Source organism: Silene latifolia, chromosome 10 (genome assembly GCF_048544455.1).
Source record: "Silene latifolia isolate original U9 population chromosome 10, ASM4854445v1, whole genome shotgun sequence".
NCBI classification, from domain to species: domain Eukaryota; kingdom Viridiplantae; phylum Streptophyta; class Magnoliopsida; order Caryophyllales; family Caryophyllaceae; genus Silene; species Silene latifolia.
Window position 1 is genome coordinate 11256002 of NC_133535.1, and position 23879 is coordinate 11279880.

At 38.6% G+C, this 23879-nt stretch overlaps 2 protein-coding genes and 1 non-coding gene across 3 annotated transcripts; 2 read left to right on the top strand and 1 right to left on the bottom strand.

Annotated features, from left to right (window-relative positions):
* The first annotated feature begins 5036 nt into the window (after window positions 1-5036).
* On the top strand, window positions 5037-5753 carry LOC141607098 (F-box protein CPR1-like). Its single transcript, XM_074426457.1, has one exon. It carries the CDS (start codon window positions 5037-5039, stop codon window positions 5751-5753), a length of 717 nt encoding a protein of 238 aa, XP_074282558.1.
* A 1042-nt stretch (window positions 5754-6795) lies between these two features.
* Window positions 6796-9884, top strand: LOC141605102 (uncharacterized). The gene is made up of 5 exons (XM_074423740.1): window positions 6796-6889; window positions 7233-7350; window positions 8838-9126; window positions 9255-9309; window positions 9518-9884. The coding sequence occupies exons 2-5, from the start codon at window positions 7251-7253 to the stop codon at window positions 9590-9592; spliced, it is 519 nt and encodes a 172-aa protein (XP_074279841.1). The 5' UTR covers window positions 6796-6889; window positions 7233-7250; the 3' UTR covers window positions 9593-9884.
* An 8682-nt stretch (window positions 9885-18566) lies between these two features.
* Window positions 18567-18673, bottom strand: LOC141610396 (small nucleolar RNA R71). The gene has a single exon (XR_012528308.1). It is a non-coding gene; the product is annotated as a small nucleolar RNA R71 (small nucleolar RNA).
* Between the last annotated feature and the right edge of the window lie 5206 nt (window positions 18674-23879).

Here is a 23879-nt window from a genome sequence, read left to right on the forward strand (position 1 = left end):
GAGGTAAAATGAATGATTTAATGGGGAAAAAAAATCCTGGACATGCCAAGTACTAGAAATCGTTTACTATGGTGTTAGCTTCGGTTTTTTCATAAGTTCTCCTTGCTTGTCATCTTTTTGCATGCTTACTTTCTCGAAGTTGTTTCCTATGGTGTTCTGGGTCCTAATTGTCATCAGATGTCTAATCCTCCTTTTGAAGACTTGATTGTAATCAAAGTATCTAAACTTCTGTTTTTACACCATGTTTATGTTTAACTCAGATATTACCGTCATTGTCAGCCCAAGTGTTTCCTAACGCATTCTAGTTAAGTGTCTTTTTGAATTCATGTTTCTAATTATTGCTATCTATCATTAGAAGCCAGGGTTTTGTTAGCGGTGGTGTCTTAGTTTAACACTCTTTAACATATACATGTTTGCTTGGAACTCGATAATATCTTTGTCATCCAAAGGGTACTCCTGATTCCTGAATGCACAATTTTTTTAGAAATTTTGAAACATCAATTTTGAAATCAAAATACCTTAATTGGTTACTTACTAGAGTGCCTAAAATCAGAATGCATTTTGCAGCCATTTCAATATCAGCTTTGTGGCCTCTCGTTCTATTATAAGTCACCATGCTCTATTTTTAATTCAATTTTTGCTTGGTATGTGTAGCAAAACATACCAAAAATCAAATTAGTCTTTGGTTTATGAATGTGGTACTGCAGATTAGGAATTATGTTATTTCAAGGGTTGATAATGGTTAGTTTGGATTAATGGAACTGTTAACGAGTTTGTTAAATGATAATCATCATATCTGGTTTATGAATGTGGTGCTTTTGTTTTGGCTGGCGTGTAATTCTCGGTTCCATGTTTGCTGAAAGGTAAAGTTGCTTATATCCGACTCCTTGTCTCAACATAGAGACTTGCTTCTGAGACATTGGGTGGTGATTGTTTTTGTTGTTGTTGTCGACTGTCGTCATCATGTGCAAATCCATTGGCAAAGTAGATAATTTGGGCAAAGATGACTAATTTGATGATGTACAATTTAGATAGTGTGATTCAAAGAATGAGAACATGTTAGCTGTTAACCGACTTTAAATGAATGATGCACTGATTCTGCCTCATATCTGACATTGAACATATAAGATTCTTGTTCTTAAGTTGGTGGGTGGAGTAGTGTTTGATCTTGGTGATGGCTTTAAAGCCTATCACTTGTCTGGGATTGGGTCCGTCCATGTCGTTACTGTCCCTCCGGTACCTTGTCCTGTCAGCGTTGATGTTGTTTCCAACCCAAGGGTGATCCCCCCATTCCCCCCACCCCTGGTTTGTCTGTGGTCGTATCGATGAGTATAGCTCATTTTGTCGATGTTGTCCGATGTGGTCGTGTTTTGGGTCCGATATGGTGATCCCCGCTTTTCCCCCACCTACCGGTCCCGTTTCCCTTTTCACTAGTGCCCGTCAATGTCGTCCCTTTGTTTTGGTCTGGTTGCATATAAGGTGGGAGGTGTCGTCTGGTGAAACGGTTGTCTTTGTAGTGTCTTTGATCCGCCTGGTGTTTTTGTTGTTGGGTCTTCTGCTCCTGTTTTTGTTGCATGCATGTATGTTTTTGATGTTTTGGGTCAGTTGCAGTTCGAGTCTTTCGGTCTTGAAGTTTTGGGTGCTCTGGTTTGTGGTTGTTGACGGTTTTGGGTCCTTTGCTCGTCCTCTTGGTGGTCGTCGGGTCTTCCTTTTTGGATTGCTGAGTCTTGTGTTTTTGATTCTATTTTGTTTGTGTGGTTTTGAGTGGGTTTCGGGTGGGGTTGGTTGGCTTAGAGGCGGTGGCTCAGTTGGAGTCTGTTTATGGTTGATTGGGCTTTTTCTATGAGATATTGAGATGTGCTGGGTAGGGTGAAGTCGGGGTCTGGTAATGTTGTTGGTTGGCCGGATGCGGTGGAGGATTAAATATTGGACGAAATTTTTTTTATTTTGATATTGGTAAGTTACATCCACATGACATGGTAATGGCTTTTAGTTTTAGAAAAAACGGTGAAGTTATCACGGTGAAGAATGGTCAGGATTGTTATGGCGGAAAGGAGAATGTGGTTGATTCAATTGATCCAGTAACACACAGTAGGACAACATTAAGAGAGAGAACCGCAGACGGTTATTCATTTTACTTGTCTACTTATGTAGAGAGTATGGCGTTGTTTAAGGAAAAGGAATTGAAGAACAAAACACGCCGTTGAAGTTCGTTAATTAAGAGGTAAAATGAAGGGGAAAAAAATCATGGGCATGCTAAGTTACTAGAAATCGTTTACTATGGTGTTAGCTTCGGGTTTTTCATAAGTTCTCCTTGCTGGTCATCTTTTAGCGTGCTTACTTTCTCGAAGTCGTTTACTATGGTGTTATCAATGTGTAATCCTCCTTTTGAAGACTTCTGCTTCTACACCATGTTTATGTTTAACTCGGATATTGCTGGCATTGTTAGTCCAAGTGTTTGCTAACGTGTTCTTAGTTAAATGTCTGTTTGAATCCAAGTTCTTAATTATTGCGATCTAACCAGAAGCCAGGTTTTGCTCTTAATGTATTATACAACTAGTTGTATATACAACCTATTTAATGTAGTTGAACTTTATTATAAAGTTGTCGAGTTCTATTAACAAAATTATAGAGATATGGTACAAAGTTATTAAGCTTAACAGAGTAATTATTAACCTCAATAACTTAGTAAAATAGCTCGATAACTTGTAAAATAGCTCAACAACTTTGTATAAAAGTTGAACAAATTTGAGGCGGTTATACAATGCTACTATACAACTGGTTGTAGGATCGTATTTGTGGATTTTGCTAGCAATGGTGTCTTTAGTTTAACACTCTTAACATATACGTACATGTTTTTATAGATAGAAATTTTTTATAGATGTTAATTTGGGAGTAAATGTTAATTTGGGGGTAAATCGTTTAATAGGAAAGTGAATAAGAGTTTATATCAAAATAGGAAAGGGGTTTTTGGGCGAGAAAATGTGAAGTTTTTCTTATTTATTTAGTATATAGGGGATTAAAACTCTGTAAATACCGCGCATTAATTGCGCGGGATCTAAACTTATTTCTTATTATATATATATATATATATATATATATATATATAGAGAAGGGATCATGTAAGTCCACCATTTTAGGTTGAGTCCGTAAGTCCTAATCTAGACCCTTAGATGAGAAAGATAAAGGGCTAAGATTAAAACAAAATGAAAGGCTAAGATTAAATTAGACAAACCCTAACTCTCCCTCACAATTCACTCACCCACTTTCTCTGACTAAAAAAAAAAAAACTCTCCCTCAGCCTTTCTCCCATCTAACCCGCCACCACCTGCAACCTGTTGGCGCCGCCACCACCCACCAATGACGCCTATGACGCCGGCCACCCTCCTCGCACCACCACTCACCGACAGCCAACCCACAACCGTCCTCCCTTCTTTTTTTTTTTTCTTTTTTATTCACAGATTTGCCGCCTCTCCTCTCTCGTCCGCCGCCTCTCCCTCCTCTTCCTCTACCGCATCTCCTCATCATATGCCGCCTCCCTCATAGTCCCTGCTACCCCTTCCGACATCAACTCGTTTTATGGTTAGTTTTTTTCAGATTTGGGGTTTTTTGTGTGTTGGTGTTGATGTTATTGTTGGGGGTGGTGATGCCGTGCTGTTGGTGGTGATGCCGTGGAGGTGGTGTTTAGGGTTTAGGGTTGATGTTGTTGTTGGTCTTTCCGGTTTGGAGGTGGTGGAGGGAGTGGGCTGGTGGTGCGTGGTGCGTGGTGCAGCCTTGTCCTCTTTTTTTTTTTTTTTTTTTTTTTTTTTTTTTTTTTTCCAGATATGAGATAATAAGTGGTTGATGTTGTTGTTGGTTGTTGCGGTTTGGAGGTGGTGGTGCTGTGGTGGTTGGGGTAGGAGGTGGTAGGATGGTGAAAGAAGAGTTGTTAGCATAAAGTTACACTTCTTTGTACTAAAGTTACAAATTTACGGACTAGAGTTACACTCGTTAGTCAATAAAATTACACCTTTAATGACTAAAGTTACACTTTTGAAGGACAAAAGTTACACTTGAAAGGACTAAAGTTACAATAACAAAATATATTAATTCAAATTTTCACATACAATTCACTATTATGACTAAAGTTACAACTCCAATGACTAAAGTTACACTTAAAAGGGGTAAAATTACACCCGTAAAAGTATAGAAACCACCATACGACTAAAGTTACATCTAAAATGACTAAAGTTACAACTAAAACGACTAAAGTTATACTCGTAAAAAAATAAAGTTATATATACTTTTGTTAAAATTACATAAATTCCAATTTATAAATTCAAATTTTCATATACAAAATGACCTTAAAGACAAAAGTTCCACTCATGAATCAATAAATGAGTAAAATTACACTCATAAAGTAGTAAAGTTACACTAAGAAATGATTGGCTAAGAATGGGACTTAGGGACTCAACCAAATTTGTGGACTTACCTGAACCTATCTATATATATATATATATATATATATATATATATATATATATATATATACCGTGGACACGACTTAACTTTCACATCTTATTAGTTCCTCCCTTTCAATGGATGCAAGTTTGGAAACCCTAAAACCATGTTCGAGAGTTAGCCTTCCTACAGAATTAATATTCTCATGTATACTCCCCCAATTACCTGCAAAATCCCTCTTTCGCTTCAAATATGTTTCCAAGTCGTTTCAAAACGAGATTTCGTCCCCCAAATTCAATGAATTATTTTCCGAGGCCAATCATCGCCTCTTCATCCTACCAGGTAAGTCCGACACCTTCCGTATATACGAATTGGACTCCCCACACTCTCCTCCTACGCTTTGCCCTTACCCTATACCAGTAAAACGGTTTGCATCTGACTCCATGTCAATTGTGGCATGTTGCGAATCGTACCTCTTGTTTAAGTATAGTCACAGAGTCTATGAAGATCTCATCTTGGTCAACCCAACTACACGTATTTACCGTGTACTCCCTACAGCTTACTTTCCAAGTTCCGTTGCCTATGTACGATACGGCATGTGTTATTGTTTAGACGATGAATTTAACGCCGATTTCAAAGTTGTCAGGTTTATCAACTATGAAGATTCACGTATTAATATGCTAAGAAAAGTCGACGTTTATAGTTTGAAAACTAATTTGTGGAGAACTATCACGTGTGAAACCACCACGGGTCATTTGATGAATAGTCCCGTCCTTGTACAAAATCATTTACTTGTTATGATTATCTATGATAGTTATTGTCGCTTGACGGGAATTGGTTGTTTTGATATCAAGGCTGAACAATGGTCTAACGATGTACTCTTGCCTGATACTATTTTGGGTGAAATCAACTCCAACTCATCTCGATATGATCATTACCTAGGTATGCTTGATGGGAAATTACGTTTTTCATGGTACGATGACAACAAGGCGACTTATACTACATGGGTTATGAAGGATTATGGTGTTAAAGCATCTTGGGTTAAATTGATGAGTCATCCTGTTGAGCAAGGGCGGCCCAGATGGGTTTACCATCCTATTGCTTACCGCAAAGGATCATCACATGAACTACTGTGCATATCAACTTATGCTGGCAAATATTTTTGGTACAACCTTAAAGATAAACAGTTCACGGAAACTGAATTCGATAGTCTTGGCCTTGATACTAATGATTTAAGTTATGCTTGTATATGTAAGGGAAGCCTCTTAAACTTTCCCGGTTGTCAACCGATTTATTCAGCATCCAACGAATAAGAAGTGGATGACGAATAAGAAGTGGATGACGATAATTCGACACTATTTGTGTTACTAATTAGAGATTGATCACCGTGTTTATTTTTCTCATCTTTTCTTGTGAATAAATCTATGAGTTTTTCTAAAATGTGCCCTTAAGGCACATGATGATAAGCTAATTAGCAAAATATTCATAAGCATAAGTCATATTTGCAGCACATGGTAATGCCCCCTTTAAAGCTCAACATAAGTCATCTACTACCTTCATTAAACTTCTCCCTTGATCCTAAGATTTTCCTGAATCCATAAGCAAACTACATAAACTCCCATCTCCATATTACCACTTGACCAATTTTGAGATTTTTGTTGAAGTAATTTGGGTAGTGTGAACCATTAAAAATTCGTAACCTGTGATAAAAAATGAAAATCATATAAAATTTCGGTGTCTATAGGTAGCCATTTTCTCGATTTTGTTTCTTGCTCAATAATGAAAAAAATGAATTCGAGATAAACGAGGAGCTGTGATCAGTTGGGCTATTGGTGAACTGCTGTTGCAAATCATGGGTATCATGGCCATGTTGCACGCAGTTATTGTACAAAAATGAGTGTACCGTATTAATTAATACTCCGTAGTATTTTTGTATGTATATACTGTGGATTAATATGAAGCTGACACGTCCTCTTTTGTGCATCTTCTGACGGTTACCGGCGGTTGCTTTAATATATAATATAGATATAGATTATTATTCGTAATTTATTTTCACAGTACACATTTCACTCAATTCAGTACATTTTGTATAAAACTTTCCATTTTTTGCCCTTGACCAAAAAACATCAAACCTAATTTTCTCTACCTTATCTCTATCTCTATTGTTAAATTTTAACTTTCTCCACCTCCTTCAATTTATTCACTTATGAATGATTATTCGAATATAGAGCATGTATTTAATTCACAAAATCCATTGTTAGTAATCAAATTGACCTTATGTTATTGTTTTGTATTTTTTTAATTGGAGTTTATATTGAAATTAATTATTGTTAATTGGAGTTTATATTGAACCCTTTACCTTGCATGGAGCGAGAGCCTCTTTTGATGCACTGGAGCAATGTTAACGTACTTGATTTACAAAGGTTGTTAGCCTCTACTAATATTCGAGGTATCATTCTCCTTGTGACTTATGGGGACATGGGGTACTTTACTTTGTTACTTTTATGTTGCCGAAAGGAAAGATTGAGTATTATCATGTAAAAAAGTAAACATTATGGATAATGTGTCCAAGACAAGCGCACAATTAAAGAAGTAGAAGAAAAAAGATTAAGATTGCGTAGTTGTTGCCTTGTGTATACCACGCATGGAGGAATTTCAATTAGTGCCTCAATGAGCCCTGAGTGTAAGGATGCCCGAGGCGTGCTTTTTAAACTAAGAGTGAGAGTTCCATATGTTTTGTGCACAAGTGATCATAAATTCGCTGACTTTGATGCCATTTAAATCATCTGCAGAGCTGGGAATCTGACTTCATGCGTGATGAGGAGCCTTCAAATAAAGGCCCTTCATGGTTTCATAGATCTAATCATAGATCTAGAAGAAATGGTCAGGGACACCAGAATAAAGGAAGACGTAAGAACATCTCTTCGTGTTAGTTTTTCATGTGTTTATCGCATAAGTGTGTGTGTGCATGCGTTTGTGTATGCTTATCCCTGTTGTGACGGACGGATGTCGGATAGTAAGCACTTTTACAGCATCATACGGTGCTATTTTAATTGCCGCCGGAAGATTTTTCCCTTACTCTTATTAGCTATTTCTCTTTAGCAAAATCTATTTTGTTGTCGACCTCTGTTTTCGCACTCATATTCCCTTAACCGCTCTTTGTTGACATTGTGATTTGATACATGTTACTGCCTCTGAATTGGAGTGTTGTTCCCTTTTAATTTTGGCTCAATGAATAAAGAACGAGGGAGAATAGGATTCATTTACCATTTTACCCTTCTATTACTCACTCATTAACTTGACATCTCTCCTGCTCAACATAATACCAACTCAGCAACCACCAGCCATAACCACCCCCAGCCCACCTACTGCCACCGCATGTTAGCCAACTATTGTCGACATTCACTCTCCCTCTGCCAAAGCCCTTCCAATTACCCGAAATCACATTTCCCCACCCTTGAAATCGCGACCCGCCCTTGCAATCGCCCTTTACCTCTTCGAAAACCCACCCAAACTAAAGCCGTCCCATTCCCGAGAATGACTTCCCCACCCCCGAATCTCACTACCTCACCTTGGGAATCTCTTACAACCCACCAAATTGCCTTTCCCTATCCTCAAAAACCTAGACTTGGAGCTTTTTAGGGTGGGGTAAGGGTTTTAAACAGTAGGGATGGGTGTTTTGTAGGGAGGTTTCAAGTTCAACGGTTGGTGTTGGGGCATTCTCGACGGGTGATGGTGGGAGTTGTTAAAGGGATGTAGGTGGTTGTAGGCATTTCCACGGTGGATGTGGGTTCATGAGGATGGGGTGTTGTCTGAGGTGGTGGACTGGGTTAGGGTGTTAGTATTGGTAATTTGGTATGACTGGTAAAAGAAGGGTGTTGATGGAGGGGAGAATGGTGGCGTTGGGTGGAGTGGTGTTATTAGGAAGAAGTTAGAGTTGATTTGGGTGGGGTTGATTGTGTTAATTGTAATTTGGGTGGGGGTGTATGATGTTTTCCTTGAGTGACCATGTAGGTAAATAATGACACGATTCAGGGCACTTTGGTCTTTAAACATGTAGATAACTTTCCAAATAAGGAAATAGGAAACAAAAGCCAACTCAGCTCAATAAGGAAATAGGGAACAACACTCCAACTTAAAGGGAATATATCTTTTAGGTTGGATCTGATGATCTTATTATTTTGGATGGTGGTTGTGCGATCCTTAATCATCTTACTTGTTTAGTTGGTTGGTATGTGGCCGAACAATAGTGCACTATGACCTCTAGAGATTTAGGTTTCCTTTTAGTGGTTTTAAGGTTGTGTACTCTCACTGCTTCTTGTTGTAAAAGGTGTGAATCAGCATGCTTTGGTAACTTATTCGATAACTTCTTAAAAATGAGTTCTGGAATATTTCAGGAGGATTCGGTTTTTGTGAAGATATTGACGATGATGAGACCATCTTTCGATCAGTATTTGGAGATCGTTTTTTCGTCTGGTCCTCTGTTGATGAAGATTATCCTAATTGGAAGCGTTCATCACGTCGTTCTAAGAGCCACAAATCCTCTTGGAGATGGGGAAATCAGAATGAAGATCAATATCACTACACTCCAGAAGAAGACACTCGAAAATCAAAATTGGCTTCCGAACGGACTGCTCTTGGTTTAAGTGCTTCTGGTCCACTTAAACTTGAAGATGTGAAAACTGCGTAAGTGTCTATTAATCCCTTCACCATTTTCCTTTTCACATTTTCTGGATAACTTATTTTTGCAAACTAACTGTGATGGAGATATGAGAGGATGTCATTTGCTAACATATAACGCCCATCAATTTCAGGTATCGAGCTAGTGCTTTAAAATGGCACCCTGACCGTCACCAGGGTTCTTCAAAGGTAATCTACACTCTTCCTCGATATAGTCTGCCATAGACCGTGTTGTATGCAGAAGCTTTTGTTTACGGGGTCCTGTAAAGATATTACTAGACAAAGTTGTATATTATTGATCTTTAAGCACAGGGCAAAACCCGCAAATCATTGTTAGCTTTCGTGTTGGTAAATAAATAGATATACTAACTTGTTATTCTGCATTGGCACTTGGCAGGCAAAAGCAGAGGAGAAATTCAAGCATTGCACATCTGCATATCAAACTTTATGTGATAGTTTGGCTGTCAACTAAAATTCGGGGTCTTGTTATCAACCATGGTTGTTTCATACGCGAACAAATAGTCTAATCTTCCCAAAATTGGTCTATTGCAGAATTTCCTCTTTTTCTTGGCGCAAATTAGGTGAAAAAGGAGTGGAGTTCAGCCCACTGTACTTTTTCCGGGCTTAGGTTAGTTCAGTTACTGACAGAAGTCGTTGCACTACTATGCATTTCCGTTTGAGGGAGTTTATACGGTTTAATGTATTTTTGTTGTATAACATAGTGTTAGTAAGAATAAAAGAAATCTGGAGTAACTTTGAAAACTTGTTTTGAGTAGGCAGGAGGGTCAGTATTTTTTTTTTTTGAGGTGTAAAGTTAGAAATATTAAGAAAGCAAATAAGCAGCGTCCAAGTCCACAAGAGACACAATATGCTCAGGAAGCAAACCCACCCAAAGCCTAGTCGAGTAATTGACCGGCATTAGATGAGCCATACTATGAGCCACACCATTACCCTCCCTACAAACGAAACTAAAATGAATACAAGTAAAAGCATTAGCTAACTCAAGGATAACATTTCCAATTTTGCCAAAATAGTTTCCCGGGACACTTTTCGACTTCAATATGGTGATCAAGGTAGAGGAATCCGATAGACAATGACAATCCCATTTGCAACGCTGTTCTTAAACCAAATTCCGCTGCTTTTGCCTCAGCAATATCCGGATCCCATACATCCCGTACTTGTTGGACCCCGACTCTTTCCACCTTACCTTCATGATCCCGCACAACCAGCCCGAGACCACAACCCATATCACCAAACAGACCCGTGTCAACGTTAAGCTTCCATTCCCCTACCCCCGGAGGTACCCACCTCACACTATCGCCCCTAGCTCGTGCATCACCTTCACCACGTTTCGGCTGTGCGTCCAACCAAGCGTTCCAGAAACTCAAAGCGCGCTCCACGACCCGTTGAGGTACCGTCCTCACATCCCCATGAGTGCATTTGACCAAATGAGTCAAATGTCATCTGTATAAAAACTTATTTTACGGTTGCAAAAAAAAAAGGCTGCATTGTTAAAGATAATTTTTGTCATTTTTCTCTCGTAAATTCACTTTTGAACAAGTGAAACCCTTACATTTGACTAGAGTGTTACTTTTCTCCCTCAAACTGGTAGGCAGGGGCGGATTTGGTACCTTATTTATTCATAATGGAACTAAAAAGTCTTATATCATACGAGTATTATATTATATAATTTTATAAATAGTTTTAAAACCGTGAAAATTCACGACCCTTGTACAAGTTTCTTTGTTTATCAATCAATCAATACTATATATTAAATCCAGAAACCAAGGCACTTCAATGTAATTAAAGAAAGTTATACAAATTAATTATACTATATAGTTTTAAATCAATAGCACCGTGTGATGGTCCCAATTGAGGGATCTCAATGCAAATATTATATAATTTGGGTTAAAATTAAATTATATATAAGCTTGGTAATTTTCCTAAACATGGAAATTTCCTTAAAATAAAATAATTAATTAAGATGGTCAATTTCCTTAAAATAAATTATACTATGTTGCATAATTCTTTCGATTTGATTTAATACATATATGTAATACATTTATATAAATATATAATCCACTTAAAATTGCATGCCTAAGTAGTAAAAGTAATTTCGTAAGTAAAGAAAAGAATTGTAGTAACATTGGATATAATTATATGATAGTAATCACTCATTTGAATAGTAAAAGTAACAATATTATCAGTGAGATTAGTGAAAGTGGTAAAAACAACAACGGGAGTAGTGAAATAATCAATATTAATGGGCAATAGTGAAAGTAACAATAATTACGGCGGGAGTAGTGAAATTATCAATATTAATGCGGCAGTAGTTACAGTAACGATAATTACGGCGGGAGTAGGGAAAGTAACAATGATTACGGGCAAGTAGTGAAATGTTATTACTATTATTTTATTAATAAGAGTAAAATATTAATAGCGAGAGTAGTGAATTTGTCTCAAAATTTATTTCATCGTAATTTTAGGATATGTCATAGAAAAATATATTAATGATAAATTTATGGGTTATGCAACTTTAAATAATTTTATTTAATAAAAAAATAAAATAATGATAAGTAGAGCTAGCCCGGGCGAAGCCGGGCACTAATACTAGTTTAATACTAATTTTGTAAACGTGGAATTTATTTAAATGAATACCATAAGATAAAGAGTAGAACATTAAAAAAACATAAAAATGAACTAAGATAACTTCTTAAAGGTGAGTCCGTTTTTGAAATAATGCTCAAAAATAAAAGAATTGTCGTTTTGGGTCGGTTTTGAAAACATTTATCGAAATGGTGTCCACGTAGGCTCGGTTTTGACGAGCCTGTATGAGGCTTAAACACGCCATACGTATTGGCGTGTTTACTTGAATGAACACGCCATTACATATGGCGTGTTTAGGCAGTCCAAAATTCTTACCCAAAGTCAGTAGCTGAACAACATAAGCAAAGGAAACACGCCATACATAATGGCGTGTCTTAAGAAAAAAAACACGCCATTACGTATGGCGGGTTTCAGCAGCTCTATTTTCCAGCCCAAGTCCAGTGGCTATGTTTTTGGAAAGAAAGAGAACCCGCCATTACGTATGGCGTGTCTTATAGAAGAAACACGCCAATACGTATGGCGTGTTTGCTGAGAATCTTTTTTTTTTTTAACAACTTTGTTTTTCCCGTCACTTTCTACCACAAAACACATACCATTCACCATCTCCGCTACTCAAACTCCCCAAACGCGATACAAAAAACCTCACTCCCCTTCTTATTTCTTCACCTCACACTCATCTCCGGCGAATCTCCGGCGTATCTCCGGCATTATATTGGGTTTTAGCTATTCAAATTATACATTCTACCTAATTAGCAAGGTAATTTAATTCTTTTAACTTATTTAATTTCATCTTTTGAATGTAGATTTTGCTTATTTTGTCTTCATTGTTGGTAATTATGTTGTTTTGTGCCTAGATCTACAACTTATATGTGTTAATTTAAGGTTGTTTAAAAAAAGCCCCAAATTTTCGAAACCCTAATTAGGTAGGATGAACGATTTCTGATTTTTAATTGTTGTTTAGGTATGTATTTTAGGGAAATTAGGTTATTGGTAGTTGATTTATACTAAATTTGTTCAATTTTTTTTTATAGAATGGAAATTTGTGATTTTCCTCTTATTTGTTATTGGGATGGAGAAGTGTTGGAGCAAAATGGATGTGTAACCTATAGAGGAGGGAATCAATGTTTTATTCTAGCTAGTACAAAGATGACATATCTTGAATTAGTTGAAGAGATTTATAAGGGAATCGGTGTTCAAAGTTTGGGTACTCAATTGAAGGTAATGATGAAATTTCCGAGTGCTTAGGGTGTTTCAAAATTGTTCCCCTTAATAATGAGGGAGCCTTTAAAGCGTTATGGGCAAGTATTCGTCATTCACATGCTCCTTCAATGGACATATTTGTAGAAGTTTCTACTAGTCAAATTGTCATTCCTACACCAAGTATTAGGCTAGATGATGTTGCTCAATTTGTTTCACTTGAAACTAATTACGTAAATGAAGGGGAATTTTATGGTAACTTACAAGGTGATGAGATTGATGAGGAATTGGCAATACTTGATGAGAATTTGTTGGCAAATGAAGAAGATGGTGATGATGATCTTGTCTTTGCTAGTGCTCCCATCGTTGAGTTTAATAAGATTGATCAATTAGATGAGGATGAATTGAATAGCTGGAAAATTTGGGAAAATATGGTAAGATATGAACATGGGAAAGAGTTTGCGGTTGGACAAGTGTTCCCAAACAAAGCTTCACTTAGCGATGAGGTGACATCATATTGTGTTAAAGCAAATCATTTTTTCAAAGTTGCCGAATCAAAGCCTAATACTATTACCTTCAAATGTGGCCGGATTCCTACACCATGTAATTGGCGGTTAAGGGCTACACAAAAAGACTTTCATTCTGAAGTTTTTACCATTGTGACATACAAAGGTCCTCATGATGAGTCTTGTGTTTGTGACATGGTACCTCAAGACCACATGAATTTGAAACGAGCATTCATAAGTCATGAGATTCGTAACCTTGTTGAGGGAGATTGGGGATATAAAGTAAACTCTGTTGTTACTTATATTTTAGATAAATATGGTTACACAATTTCATACACCAAAGCTTGGAATGCAAAACAAAGAGCAATTGAGGAAATATTTGGAGATTGGGATAAATCATATGAGTTGCTACCTCGTTTCATGCAAGGCTTAAAAGAATCTAATCCTGGCACTATTGTTCAATTTTATACAACACCAACAATTAACCCAAATGTGCAAAAATTCAAGCGTGTTTTTTGGGCATTTAAACCATGTATTGATGGCTTTGAACATTGTCGGCCAGTTTTAAGCATTGATGGAACCCACATATATGGAAAGTTCAAGGGAACAATTTTGACAGCTATGTCAATTGATGCTAATAATCAAATTTTCCCGGTTGCTTTTGCTATTGTTGAAGCCGAAAATACCGATAGTTGGCCTTGGTTTATGTCATGCATAAGAGTATTTGTTACCAAAAGAAGTGGGTTGTGTGTCATTTCCGATAGACACAAAGGGATTATGAAAGCAATGAGTGAAGTTGGTAGTGGGTGGGAGGAGCCGTATGCCTATCATAGGGTTTGCATTCGTCATTTGGCTTCAAATGTTAATACAAGATTTAGAAATACTGCAGTTAAAGAAATGTTTGGGTCAACGGCAATGCAATTACAAAACAAGAAGTTTGACATAGGATTTCGTCGCCTAGGTGAGTTGAATAGAGAGGCACAACAATATGTTGTTGAAATTGGAATAGAGAAGTGGTCAATTTGCCATGATGGTGGACATAGATATGGAATATTGACTACTAATTTGGCGGAGGCATTTAATAATGTTCTTAAAGGAGCACGTTTTCTACCCGTAACGGCACTCATAAAGTGTGTATTTTTTAGAGTCAATGCATACTTTGTTGAGCGACGTGAGTTTGCAAGGAAATGGTTGATGAAGGGGCTTCATTATAGTCCGAAGATTACAACCTTGTTGGAGGAAAATTGCCAAAAAGGAGCATACCATAAGGTTGTGGCTTTTGACCATGTCGGAGGGGTGTACCAAGTCACAACACGTAGAGGTTCTCGACCCATGTCACATGGTAACCATTTGCACACCGTTGATTTATCCAAGAGGACATGTACTTGTAACAAGTTCCAAACATACAAGTATCCATGTTCACATGTGTATGCCGTTTGTAAAAAGAAGGGTTTAAATGCTACTCAATTTGTGGACATCGCCTATTCTACCGGAGAACACTTAGCTTCATATGCTTCTAAATTTCACCCTTTGAAAGATGAGGCTTATTGGGGTCCTTACAATGGGCCTAAAATAGTATGCGATGAGCAAAATAAACGGGGAAAAGGAAGACGGAAGAATAAAAGATTTCTTAATGAAATGGATGAGAAGAGTAAGAACAAGGTCACATGTAGTTTGTGTCGTGGTTTAGGCCACAATAAAAAAAACATGTACTTTGAGAGTTAACAATTCACAAGGGTATTCTACTACTTACACTTGTCTTTAATTTTTTTTATTACCATAATTTTTTTAATTATTTGAACATTTATTTTCATGCTAATCTAATAATCTTCTTTTAAATGTGTAGGAATAATGGAACAACATCAACAACAAGGCCCGGTGAACCCGGAACTTCTCACACAACAAGAGGTACACCGGAGCAAGGCAATATTGGAAGGGCGGGACGTTGGTTCCCTTCGATGTAGGTCACACTTAGTTTCGCACAAGGGGTTTTTGGTAAGTGATCAAGTAGTTGATTTCATTAGGGACACTCAGTTTTTTTTTATTCATAGGTTAGTGGGTTTGAAGTTTAATGTGGAATTAATAAGTGCTTTGGTTGAGCGATGGAGGCCGAAAACCCATTCATTTCACTTGACTATTGGCGAGGCTACTGTGACCTTGCAAGATGTTCAAGTGTTGTTAGGGCTACGGATTAGAGGGGATATTATTAGTGGACCAACCGCTTATAATTGGCCCTTGTTAATAACTGAACTCTTAGGCAAAACACCGGGTAGTGAAGACCTTAAGGGGGCTTCTTTGAGGATTGGTTGGTTGTTAGAACAATTTAGTGGTCTTCCGGAAGATGCAAATGAAGATGTTCTACATCAATATGTGAGGGCATATTTGCTTATCTTAATGGCAACTATCATGTTTCCGGATAAGAGTGGTAATGACATACAAGTTATTTATTTGCCTTTGTTGAGGGATTTGAGTAACTTAGATAACTACTCTTGGGGAAGTGCCGTACTTGCTACTTTGTATCGCAATTTATGTAGAGCAAGCAACGTAAAGTCCAAAGACATTGGAGGTCCCCTTGTTCTATTGCAATTGTGGGCATGGGAGAGGATTAGTATTGGTCGACCTATACTCACGAGACCCGTTAATGCTACCCATCATGGACCGAACCCATTAGGTTCTGATATGTGAATTATTTACACCTTATTTCCCTCTTTCTTCGACGCATTCCGGCTCATAACGAGTCGATTTCGTGTGCTTTTCCTTGCATTTGTGCCCGATCCCCGTACTTGTCATTTTGTGTGTCCTTTTGTAGGAACCGAGTCGAGTATGAAGGAATTGGGGCAAGAAAAGGCATTCTAATGCCTTTACATGAAGAAAGGGGGGATGAAAGATTTTTTTGAAGATGAAATCCTCTGCCGGCAGGCCGGCAGCCGGCCCACCGGCAAGAGGTATGGCTACGAGGAGAAAAAGGAAGAAACAAGCTGAAGAGATGTTCTCTGCCGTGGCGGCAGCCACTGCCCACCGGCGGGGAACACAATCCCCATACTTAGTCAAATTTTGAAGAAGTTTTTGGCCAAAGTTAATTCAACGCGCTACCGGCACGAGTAGCCGGCACCGCCCGCCGGCGAAGGCACCTGCATGAAGAATTGGAAGAAAACCCCAAGAAGAGAAATCCTCTGCGCGGGCGGGCGGCACTGCCCACCGGCAGGGGATTACCCAACCTTCATTTTCCTCGCTTTTTGAAAGAACGCGCTGCCGGCAGAGGAGGCCGGGCCGGCGGCCCCGCCGGCACAGAGCACTTTACACGAGTTGGGCTTTTTCATTTTTTCTTCCCTTAATCCAATGATAGCCTATAAATACCCCCCTCCTTAAACCCTTTTGCACACAACCCTAGATCTGAAAAACATTCCATATTTATTGTAATATCTCCTTAATCAAGTTCTAATCTTTCAATAATTATTATTAATATTTAGTAAGAATTAGTTAGTTCTAGTAATAGTCAATTGTTTACACTTGTTTGTTGAAGTTTGTATTGGGGATTTTGAAGGGTTTTCCTTCCTATTAATCAATCAAGCTTCCATCTTTTCTTTTGTTGGTATAATTTCTCTCCTTTCTTTTACTTGTTTATCATTTGTTTACATTTTCCTTGTCTTTTGATTTTGTTACAATCTTCATTATGTCTCCTTCTTGTGTTGTTTGCTTTTCTTCTCTATTTAGCATAATTTCCATTAACATGAGTGAGTAGATCCCTTCTAGGGTTTAGGGTGATTCTTTATGGGATTTATGGGCATGATTCTTTGAATATTTTGGTCTTTGGTGAAATTGTTTAACTTTCCTATTCATTGCACTCAAGGTGTTTGTTGATTTGCTCAAGTGAAAGCTTTTGCCTTTCTTCATTTCTTGCTTAATTCTCCCCTAGAATGAAAGTTTTTGGGAGTCTTGATGTATGTTAGGAGAGGAGGGATACTTAATGAAAATTAGTAGCCACCCTTAAGATACCCAAGACATTGGTTCTTCATCTTAGGTTAATCTCTCACCATTGACCCTTTTTGATCTTCATGTTTGCCCCTAGACCATATTGATGACCCCGAAAGCCCTAGCTTTTAATTAACCGTATTCATTATCATCATCTTGTTTGTCTTTTGCTCTAGTGATTATAACCAAAACCTTTACTCTTAACTTTGATTGAACTTGACTCTCAATAGAACTTTGTAGCAACCCCGCCGTCCTTGAGTTCGACCCCGACTAAATACTACGCTTTTTCGGGTTTTACAAATAGTTTTGGTATAGGGAGTAGACGACAAATTTCCTATTATCAAATGGCGCTGTTGCCGGGGATGGCGTTAGGTTATGCTTAGTTTCATTTAGAGTCTTTGCTTTAATCTTGTCTCAATTGTCATTTTGCTTTAGTAGTTGATTGTTGTTTGTAGAGTGTGTGTGATTTTTACCTTTCCCTAGTGTGTAAAAACACTAGGAGACTCACAATTTGCCAAGTGTATGCCTAGGAGGAATCATCAAGCTCTCCTATTCAACTCCGACCCCGAGAGGCTTTTTAGGACCTTGAGGACTAGGACTCTTGAAAGAGTGAGGAACAATTCCACCCAAGCAAACATTGATCAACCAAACTCACACATCCCACAAAATTTTGATACAACAACTACGGTTCAACCAAATACCACAATTGAGACTTTAGTAGAGAACCCATTTCATAACTTCCTTAATTACAATAGTCCACCTCAAACACCACCACATCAAGAACCAAACCACCCACCACAAATGGCTCTTAGAGATCACAACCGGCCTAACCATAATGATTCATGTAATCCCATCAACTTTGGCACCTTGGCCCCAAACAACTTTGAAATGCATCCCGCCCAAGTCGGGTTAGTTGAGAAGGACTTGTTTGGAGGTCATATTGAGGAAGATGCCCATGCCCATCTCCGGAAATTTAAAAGGAAAGTTTCAATGATGAAGAAGAATGGGGTGTCCGAAGACACCTTGAGAATGATGTTGTTTCCGTTTTCATTGACGGGCAAAGCGGACCGGTGGTTGAACATTCACCCACCGGATACTTTCACTACTTGGGATGACTTGGCTCAAGCATTTATGGCAAAGTACTACCCTTCCTCAAAGACCGCGATGCTCCGCAACGAGATCCATACGTTCCAACAAGAGGATGGGGAGTCCTTAGGTGAGGCTTGGGACCGTTATCAAGATTTGATAGCAAGTTGCCCCCACCATGGAATACCGGAATGGTACATTACTCAAACATTCTTCCAAACTCTACTACCAAGAACTAAGGAGATGGTAAATGCCTCCGCGGGGGGAGGTTTTGACCACTTGAATGATGAAGAGGGCACGACATTGATCAAAAAAATGGTAGACTCGGAGGCAAACTATGGCTCTAGAGGGAACATGCTACGAAGAAACGGGAAATTCCCTAAGGAAAATGCCTCCAACTCCGATACAAATGCCAAGCTCGACTTGCTCACAAAGCAATTTGAGAAGTTTTCAAGGAATCAAGTGAACCAAGCCGGGACCTCATTTGGGCCCCCCATGGAAGAAGTTGCTCAAGTCTCGAGTTGTGAACTTTGTGGAGGAAGTGGTCATACATATGACTTGTGTGGCAACAATTACAATGGTGCCTATGAAGAGAATGCTCAAGAGGTGAACGCCTTTCAAAGCTACAACAACAATCCTAGGCCACCAAGGCCTCCTTACAACAACCCAAATGTCTACAATCCAAATACCAATTTCTACCACCCCGGGTTAAGGAACCACCCCAACTTTAGTTACAAAAGCACCAATGTTCAAAACCCCCAACATCTCCACCCCTCCTACTTCCTTGAGCCGGATGGTGGTTACCACAAGGATAACCGGTTTGTCTACGCCGACATCAATATCCGGCCGGATTATTTTACCCCACCCGTTTTTCCCCCTCCCGCTTCTCAAGAGGAGGGGCATGATGCTCAATGGTTCGAGGGTACACCCTCCATTTTCTCCCGCCCCGAGGTTGGGAGTAGCTCCGGGGCGGCTTCCGGTGGTTTCCTTTCTTCCGGCGGGAATTTCGGCGAACCCATGAACACCGACGACTTCCTTAGCAAGTCCGCTTTTGGAGCGATGGAAGGAGATGGCAATGATGATGATAATGATAACAATGATGATGATGATGACGGGGACCTTGAGTAGGCGGCCTCGAGTTGGGCCTTCCTTTCCTCCCTTTTCAATCCAAATGTCAAGTATGTACCCAACAATCCAAACTTCTCATTCATATTTAAATTTTGTATGCATTTAGTTAGAAATTCATATAGTTGCATTCATATAGAATTGCATTAGATTTCAATTTGTAACATATTGTCACATTTAGCAATTGCATTCACTTAGAATAGATTGCATTGTCATTTAAATTTTGCATATAGAATAGAGCATGCATTGCATTTTCAAAATAAAAATCACCTAAAAAAAATTGAAAAACGATTAAAAATCACCAAAAACATGTTATTTTATTACATTCAATTGCCCTCCCATGTAAATGAATAAGTGTGGGGAGGGCCCAAAAAAAAAAACCAAAAACATGCATTTTAATTTCCAAAAATCAAAATACCAAAAATATGTTATTTTTATTTTCAAAAATTAAAAAACCACCAAAAATATGTTGTTTATTTTTCCTATTCTCTCCCTATACGTTGTTCTATTGAGGACAATGTAACTTTCAAGTGTGGGGAGGGAAATATCCACCTTGTGAATATTTATTTGCACCTTTAAATTTGATAAAAATTCAAAAAATGCCTAAAAATTGAAAAATTTCAAAAATTCCAGAAAAATTGCATTGTATATATATGTTTGTCTAACAAGTGGTGCAGGCACATACGGGACATTTGAGGCATTAGGAGACTAGAAGACCGCTCGGTTTAATCTTTCTTATCTCTTTCTCCTTTTCCATTCCTTTTCTTTTACAATTGTTGTATGTATGGAGGAGGATGGGCTATGTTGATGAGGATGTTCCATTTTGGAACTTGGTGTGTGTTGCTTACGTGCTGCTAGGTTTAGACAATTGTTGCATGTTTATTTATGTTGCTAGTACTTAGAAATGCATTTCGTACCTTGTGAATACGTGTTTGTTGCTTTATTTACATTTTGCATCGAGTTTGTACATAAATTTTTGAACAAATTTGGTCTAGGAAGGGAGTATGATACCTCAATGATGATATTGTCTTGGCCACGTCTTTCCCCTCCTATTGGCTTGCACCTTGTGACATCCTCGTTATATACGGGAAATGAGGCTAGACCGGAGAGTTTTGACCACCTTGTGAGACCATAGACCGTAGACTAGACCTAGATTTCGACCTAGCTACTCAAATGTGAGGATTAGAGCCTCCTTGGGACCGGTACATCCATACCCGGTCCCCCTTTAGGTGTGAGTAGGCTCCTCGCGTGGCATGTCACATCACGACGCACAAGCATGGCGTCCTTTCCTTTTAGACCATGAGATGTTCATTTGTATGCATATTTTGAAACAACAAGTTGCATTTCAATTTTTGAGCCTCACATTGCCAAATAAGCCTAATTTTTCGACCCTTTAGACTAGGACCGATTTTGTTTACCCCTTTTGAGCCTTGACCTTTCATTTGATACCTACACTACTAACTACAACCCAAAAACAACCGACCTTGATCAAGAAAGTTGTCTATGAGTTTTGGTAGTATGAAGAAAGGGATTTGAATCTTGGTTTAGTGGATGTGCACAATCCACTTGAGTCGGAATGATGGTTTAGTTGGTTTGCCTTGAATAAAGAGGTTTTGAAAAAGAAAAAAAAAAAAAAAAAAAAAAAGAGAAAAATAGAAAAGAAGAAAAATGTGAAAAAGAAAAGAGATTTACTTATATGTATTTGAATTATGTTTGATGAGAAAAAGCCGAGCAACACTCCTTATGCATCATTAAAGGAGTAGAAAAAGGCGTTGCAAAATAAAGGGAAAATAATGTTTCTCCAAATGAGTCGAATTTTCAAATTTTTGTGTGATTTAGGCAACTAATATCATGTTCTTCTTGATTCATTCATTTGTTGTAATAAGTTGGGAAGAAATAGGAGATTTTTGACAACTACTTGATCTTAAAACTCCAAATGATCCATAACGGTGCTTGCACCAATCCCGTTTCGACCCATCGCCTAGCCCCATTACAACCCTTGTTTCTTTTATGCATATTTTCCTTTTTTTTGCATCTCATTAGTGGTCTTGTAGGAGAAGATTCCATGTTAGATTGCGGGCATGTCTCACGAGTCGAGTAGATGAGTGATTTTGGTTACTTTTTGCACAAAAATCACCCGTTCCAAATACGAAATGAGAGATTAGTGAAAACCGTGAGGAAGTCGGTAGTCTTGGTCCCCTTAGTCATGGGTCAATTTGGTTGAATCTCGAGTGTGTCATGTGATTCTCGAAGGTTAGGCTTTGTTTCCCCCTTTCCCGCCTTTGAATTTGTTTCCTAGGCATTTGGTTGTCAAATTGCGGTTGCTTGAGCCACCATTAGGGCATTGACACCCCGCCGAGACTATGAGACGGTATCTCCCGACCAAAACCTTTAATCGTTCAAAGTAAAACGGCCGCTTAGATGAGGAAAGCGGTTTGATTTTTGTGATGCGTCATACATGTCGATTTGTGCTTAATTGAATGATTGCATCAAAAATTTTGTAGCAAGACCCAACTTGCCTTGCAATAGGGCACTCTCCCCTCATGAGTGTCAAATTGTGAGTTGAAGGGGCGTTGAGTGCGCTAATACTCGATCGGCTTAAGTAGTAGTTTAGTTGAGTGATGCTTATATTGTGCACTCACTCTCCTTGTCTATTTTAGTAGGGACTTGTGCATTGATTTTGTACTTACTCGAGTACGAGTAAGGTTTAAGTGTGGGGAGGTTGATATGTGAATTATTTACACCTTATTTCCCTCTTTCTTCGACGCATTCCGGCTCATAACGAGTCGATTTCGTGTGCTTTTCCTTGCATTTGTGCCCGATCCCCGTACTTGTCATTTTGTGTGTCCTTTTGTAGGAACCGAGTCGAGTATGAAGGAATTGGGGCAAGAAAAGGCATTCTAATGCCTTTACATGAAGAAAGGGGGGATGAAAGATTTTTTTGAAGATGAAATCCTCTGCCGGCAGGCCGGCAGAGCGCCCACCCAAAGAGGTATGGCTACGAGGAGAAAAAGGAAGAAACAAGCTGAAGAGATGTTCTCTGCCGGCAGGCCGGCAGCCGGCCCACCGGCAGGGAACACAATCCCCATACTTAGTCAAATTTTGAAGAAGTTTTTGGCCAAAGTTAATTCAACGCGCTACCGGCACAGGTAGCCGGCAGCCGGCCCGCCGGCAGAAGGCACCTGGCATGAAGAATTGGAAGAAAATCCCAAGAAGAGAAATCCTCTGCCGGCAGGCCGGCAGCCGGCCCACCGGCAGGGGATTACCCAACCTTCATTTTCCTCAGTTTTTGAAAGAACGCGCTGCCGGCAGAGGAGGCCGGCAGACCCGCCCCCGCCAAGACAGGAGCACTTTACACGAGTTGGGCTTTTTCATTCTTTCTTCCCTTAATCCAATGATAGCCTATAAATACCCCCCTCCTTAAACCCTTTTGCACACAACCCTAGATCTGAAAAACATTCCATATTTATTGTAATATCTCCTTAATCAAGTTCTAATCTTTCAATAATTATTATTAATATTTAGTAAGAATTAGTTAGTTCTAGTAATAGTCAATTGTTTACACTTGTTTGTTGAAGTTTGTATTGGGGATTTTGAAGGGTTTTCCTTCCTATTAATCAATCAAGCTTCCATCTTTTCTTTTGTTGGTATAATTTCTCTCCTTTCTTTTACTTGTTTATCATTTGTTTACATTTTCCTTGTCTTTTGATTTTGTTACAATCTTCATTATGTCTCCTTCTTGTGTTGTTTGCTTTTCTTCTCTATTTAGCATAATTTCCATTAACATGAGTGAGTAGATCCCTTCTAGGGTTTAGGGTGATTCTTTATGGGATTTATGGGCATGATTCTTTGAATATTTTGGTCTTTGGTGAAATTGTTTAACTTTCCTATTCATTGCACTCAAGGTGTTTGTTGATTTGCTCAAGTGAAAGCTTTTGCCTTTCTTCATTTCTTGCTTAATTCTCCCCTAGAATGAAAGTTTTTGGGAGTCTTGATGTATGTTAGGAGAGGAGGGATACTTAATGAAAATTAGTAGCCACCCTTAAGATACCCAAGACATTGGTTCTTCATCTTAGGTTAATCTCTCACCATTGACCCTTTTTTATCTTCATGTTTGCCCCTAGACCATATTGATGACCCCGAAAGCCCTAGCTTTTAATTAACCGTATTCATTATCATCATCTTGTTTGTCTTTTGCTCTAGTGATTATAACCAAAACCTTTACTCTTAACTTTGATTGAACTTGACTCTCAATAGAACTTTGTA

Coding starts and splice junctions, on each gene's coding strand:
- LOC141605102 (XM_074423740.1), top strand. CDS start 7,251: ATGCGTGATGAGGAGCCTTCAAATAAAGGCCCTTCATGGTTTCATAGA. Junction 9,127..9,254: donor CTTGAAGATGTGAAAACTGC/GTAAGTGTCTAT, acceptor CATCAATTTCAG/GTATCGAGCTAGTGCTTTAA. Junction 9,310..9,517: donor GTCACCAGGGTTCTTCAAAG/GTAATCTACACT, acceptor GGCACTTGGCAG/GCAAAAGCAGAGGAGAAATT.
- LOC141607098 (XM_074426457.1), top strand. CDS start 5,037: ATGTGTTATTGTTTAGACGATGAATTTAACGCCGATTTCAAAGTTGTC.